The sequence below is a fragment of the Molossus molossus genome, unplaced genomic scaffold, assembly GCF_014108415.1.
Source record: "Molossus molossus isolate mMolMol1 unplaced genomic scaffold, mMolMol1.p scaffold_m16_p_13, whole genome shotgun sequence".
Classification (NCBI taxonomy): Eukaryota; Metazoa; Chordata; class Mammalia; order Chiroptera; family Molossidae; genus Molossus; species Molossus molossus.
Window position 1 is genome coordinate 85806277 of NW_023425348.1, and position 5484 is coordinate 85811760.

The window sequence follows — 5484 nt, forward strand, 5'->3', positions numbered from 1 at the left end:
TGTTACCCCACTACATTAAAAATGGAGTGGTTATCTGAATTGTAGAGGCTCATGCAGTTAGTAATAAAGGTGGGAGAATATGTATTCTTACTCTGAAAATGTCTACCTGTACTGGTTTTCTTGACATACTAAGATGACTTCATGTCATAGAATTTTTTTGAAGGTAGGAGCTAAGATCAGTCATTTCTGAAGCCCCATATAGCACCTGGCATATTTTATCCATAGTACATGTTGAATAGAATGTAAATGAGAAATGCAGTTAAGTCCTATTTATACCTTCTTGCTTTTCCTCCTAGCCTTCTCAGGTACCTCTGGCTTCATGGCAAAGAAGAACCGCACCTTAGTGACCGAATTCCTCCTTATAGCATTCACTGACTGCCCTGAATGGGCGTTCCCTCTCTTCCTCCTGTTTCTGTTTATCTACCTCATCACCTTGTTGGGGAACTTGGGCATGATTATCCTGATCCATGTAGATCGACAGCTCCACACTCCAATGTACTTCCTTCTGAGTCACCTCTCTTTCATGGACATCTGCTACTCGTCTGTCACTGTGCCTCAGATGATGGCCGTGTTGCTGGAGCTCGGGGCAGCTTTATCCTACACACGCTGTGCTTCTCAGTTCTTCCTCTTCACCTTCTTTGGCTCCATTGACTGCTACCTCCTGGCATTCATGGCTTATGACCGCTATGTGGCTGTGTGCCAACCCCTGCTTTATGTTACCATCATGACGCAGAAGGCCCGTTTGGGTTTTGTAGCTGGGGCTTACATTGCTGGTTTCTTCAGTGCCTTGGTGCGGACAGTCTCAGCTTTTACTCTCTCCTTCTGTGGAAACAACAAGATCGACTTTATTTTCTGTGACCTCCCTCCTCTTTTAAAGCTGACCTGTGGGGACAGCTACACCCAAGAAGTGGTCATTATTGTGTTTGCCATTTTTGTTATCCCTGCTTGCATGCTGGTGATCTTAGTGTCCTACCTGTTTATCATTGTGGCCATTATGAGGATCCCTTCAGCTGGAGGCAGGACCAAGACCTTCTCTACCTGTGCCTCCCACCTCACCGCTGTGTCACTCTTCTTTGGCACCCTCATCTTCATGTACCTGCGGGATAACTCGGGTCAGTCCGCAAAGGAGGATCGTGTGGTTTCTGTGTTCTACACCACAGTCATCCCCATGTTGAACCCCCTCATTTACAGCCTGAGAAACAAGGAAGTGAAGGAGGCCCTGAGGAAAATTCTCAGCAGAGCCAAGTTGTCCTAACTATCTCCAACCTTGGACAATCCTGAGAATCACCTCTGTAAGTGCCAACATTCTGGACACATTATTTATAGCACGCTCAATGTTTAAAGGAATATGTCATGGTACAAAGTATAAAAAAGAAGAAATTTTAGTTTCAAAGAGAGAAAGGGAGAAAAGGAAGAGGCAGCCTGAGAAGAGAGATTGGGGTGAGAGCTCTAACTCCCAGGACAAATAATGAAAGGACCTGAAATTAAATCCTGTGTAATTCAGAGGTGGTGCACTTCACAGGTCTGTGACTACAAAATACAATTACATTTTTTTGCAAAATTTTCTCTGAAGTATTTTCATCATATAGAAATATTGAAAGTAATGTATAGTGAACCCCCATACTCAATTCTTGGATTCTGCAACTGCTAATATTTCATCATATTGGCCTCATGATATATATAATCTATGTATTCATTTATCCATCCAACAATTCATCCTTCAATACACTTTACTTTTTGATGCATTTGAAAGTGAGTTGCAAACATTGGTATTAGTACTCTTCACCCCTATATACTTCAGAATGATATCATCAATTAGAATCCAATATTTAGGTTACATTTATTTTTAATGATTAAATTGAGGTAGTAATCTGATGGTTCAGTTAATAAAGCTGACCCTGCTCAAAGTATTCTTCAGACGCTTGTACTAGTTCACAGGGATACCTCACATGAATCGTTAAAAAATACCCACCACAATGTGTTTGTCAATTGCTATGAGCATGCAAATATCTCTGTTATTCCCTCTTCCCCACCTGTTCCAGCTCCCACTTGTCACATGGTTTGCCAGAGAGTCCACTTGGTAAATATATCCCATTCCCGTCATGCTTATAATAGTGTCTGCAGTGTCTATATCATTGATGTGAACACTCTATATTCTTAAAGCTTTTGACCTTGTGGAAGCAGAACATTGCTGCATTCCATGCAGGGGTGGACAGGAGGGAATCCTTGGTTGCACAGGGTCCCTGTGCTCTACAAGGGCTCAGACTATGTCCAAAGCCTCCCAGAGTCTGATGGTTCATTATCTTCACTTCTCTAACTGTAGGTGCCTCAATCCAAGGCACTGAAAGGGAACAGGTCCCACATACTCATCATTTTCTGTTCTTTCTTTGATCCTTATTCCTGGAACTCAAATGCCTTTTCTCCCTGTCCCTTGCATTAGCAAAAAACATAATCTTAGGTATGTGAATGATATAAACCCTCATGGGAGGGGAATGGGGGGCTGACAATATTGAGTCTGTGTGAATAAAAACGGTATACTGAAGAGTTATTTGCTCTCTTGGAATCTTTCAAAAGGCAGGGAAAACACAATGAATTGAAAGCGACTACTAAGAGAATGGGTTGCCAGGTCTAAGAAGACAATGTAATGCCTCCTTTTAATAAAATTCTAAGCAGACAATCAAAGAATTCTATTTAAGAAGAAAGAGCTAACTGAAAGGCTGTAAGATATAGTGGCAATGAGGCCCCAACATTGTATATGGGACTCCATATACCTTTACTCTGTAATGTAGAGGGAGCTCAGGGGAACTTTCAAGAGTGCTTTCCACTTATGCATGAAGGGGAGACAGGGCTAAATTAGGTAACTTTCAGTGTGTGTGTGTGTGTGTGTGTGTGTGTGTGTGTGTCATCTATAATACCCTCAATAATAAAGATAAAAAAGTCAGGTAAAGAACAGTTGATAATAAGGAGGTTACCTGGTTGTAAATAGGTGTTAGTATTTCCTTACATCTTGCTATACCTTGTGTTGAAGTCATTCAAATAAAGCAAACTGTGATTGTTTTTGTTGGGTTATTTTAATTCTAAAAGTCTTGTTTAAATAGAAAATATATAGCTCATCATAAATCATTCAAAATCTGCTTTGGATATACATGCTTTAGAAATCCTAGTCTATTCAGACCTGAAAACACCATCTACTGGAAGGTATTGGATGTGGTTATAGTACCTGAAAGAAGAAGAAATGGTCTTCTGAAGAGATAACCTTGGATATCTAGCTCAGTAGGGGGGTAGTAAGTGTAATACTCTACCCATAGCCTGCCTGGTCTCATGCCTGGCACTCAGCTGGACTCCTCCCATCAGCCAAGTGCCTGCCAGTGCATACATGGCTTCCTCTATGAAGAACTCCGTTACCATAAGTCAGGTCCTCCAGGAACTGTTAAAGAAGGGACTTGTTTGTATCAGGACCTTTCTGGTGACTTCACGAGACCCTCTCATCCTCCTTTGCCCAAGACTTGAAAGAGGGGACCACACTGCTTGATGCAGAGTAGGAGAAGAAAAGCCACAGCCCTTCCAGGGGAGTGCAAGCTAGCAGATATTGCCCTACATTGGTTGCAGCAAACATGAGCAATATGGCATGATTCTCAAGGTGCCAAGAAGGGTCCTGGTTCCCTTTTAAATTATCTTTTTTTAAATTTTTAATGACTTTGCTTGAAATTTGCCTGCTTGACCTTCTTTTATGGAGATTGTGAGATATGACAGAAAGAATGCTGGGTGGTGACTGCCACTTTCCCGCTGTATGTGCTTCGTAAGGGAGTTTCCCATTCTGTCTCTCAATTACCCCATTTGCAAAACTGGGGAGAGGGTGGAATAAGGGAATTCTAAGAGTCCCTTGGTGGTCTGACATTCTGTGTATCTGGGCTTCAACTCTGTTAAGGTGTAAATTATTTAAGAAGAGACCCCACACTATGCATTGCCATCCACTTCCTTCAGAAGGGAACGGCCTCAGAGTCCTCTCTGAGCATGGGTCAGGATGGGGAGTGAGCACCTGAGAACTGGGTAACTGAGAAGTATGTGGATGGGTGCTGAGGCTCAGGAAGATGGAATGGCCAGACACAAACTTTCCATACTTGGAGGAAACTTCCAAACTTCCATTCAGGAGGTCAGGCATAAAGCTTAAAGAAATCACAAACAGCAGTTGTCTTTCCAATGCCTTGTTGATGGCCACTAGATTTGAAGGCAGGATGTAAACATGAACTGTTTAAGTGCCAGTGACAAATCTGCTTCCAGCTCTGCCACCTGTTGTCTCCCCAAGTTACTGCTCAGCCACCTCCTCTGTGGGATTTCCTGACGCACAAGTGCAATGGGGATTTATCTGATTCTCCCTACCTTAGTGTGGTGGAAATCTGTTCTTTTGTGTTTCCAGAACAGGATCTCCTCTCATTTGGGAAATGCTCCTTTCTTTAACCACATGTTCACATGGGTATGTCCATCTCCTTGTTGATCTCATCCTTCTGGTCTTCATTGATGGGCCCTGAGGTAAGTAGGCACCTGACTAACGTTAGACTAATCCTGGAACCCCATCCTCAGCCATGAGGACGTCCTTGGCATTTTTTTTTTTAACTTGGCACCAGAAGTAGTGATTTTCATCTTTTTTGTGGTGAAAAAGCTGGAACATGTGAAATGTGAACATGATTGTGGTCATTTTTTTCTACTTTGTGAAAAAAGTAGGCATAAGAAGAAAATAAAACTGATATTCAGAGACAGTTAACAATACAAAAATTTCGCCCTGGCCGGTTTGGCTCAGCGGTTAGAGCGTCGGCCTGCGGTACAGAAAGACCCTGGTTCGGTTCCCGCTAAGGGCATGTACCTCCGTTGCAGTTTGTCCCCGGCCCTGGTTGGTGGCAGCCACTCGATGTGTCCCTTCACATCGATGTTTCTCTCTCTCTCTCTCTAAAAAAAATAAAAATAAAAAAAAACCAAAACCCAAAAAACAATACAAAAATTTCTGTCATGGTCCTTGTTGTCCCTGAGATCTAACTGTACCCTTTCCTGCCCTCCCCATCGCTTTGAGAATCTTGTGTATTCATCTGTACGCCATGTTGTGTACTAAGCTTCAGTCACTTGCAACTAAGAAGTCCTCATTAAGAAACCTAGGGACTGTAAATCCTTCCCCTCTACACTTATAAAAGGGTGGACTGGATTCTTAAGTTTCTTCTGGCTCCTTCATTCGGGGAAGTTCAAATCTAGATGCTCTGAGAACATGTATAAAGGAAGTAATGGAATAAGCTTGTCTCAGGCCTACATATCACTGAGAGAATTTGGGGAATAGGGAAGACAGATATGCATTTTAAAGAATTAGAACTGAATCAAGATGAATTCACTTGATTATCTGTTCATCTTTTATTTGGGGCCTCTTCTGTATTTTGGAGAAATAAGGAACTGCTGAGTAAACTGCCAGTTAACTGGCTTGGCTTTAAAAAGCCATGGAGT

At 42.3% G+C, this 5484-nt stretch overlaps 1 protein-coding gene across 1 annotated transcript; it reads left to right on the plus strand.

The window, feature by feature from the left end:
- The first annotated feature begins 319 nt into the window (after nucleotides 1-319).
- Nucleotides 320-1255, plus strand: LOC118628803 (olfactory receptor 9Q1-like). Its single transcript, XM_036259767.1, has one exon. It carries the CDS (start codon nucleotides 320-322, stop codon nucleotides 1253-1255), a length of 936 nt encoding a protein of 311 aa, XP_036115660.1.
- The last annotated feature ends 4229 nt before the right edge of the window (nucleotides 1256-5484 follow it).

Bases quoted from the DNA above. Each gene is read 5' to 3' on its own strand.
- LOC118628803 (XM_036259767.1), top strand. From the start codon at position 320: ATGGCAAAGAAGAACCGCACCTTAGTGACCGAATTCCTCCTTATAGCA.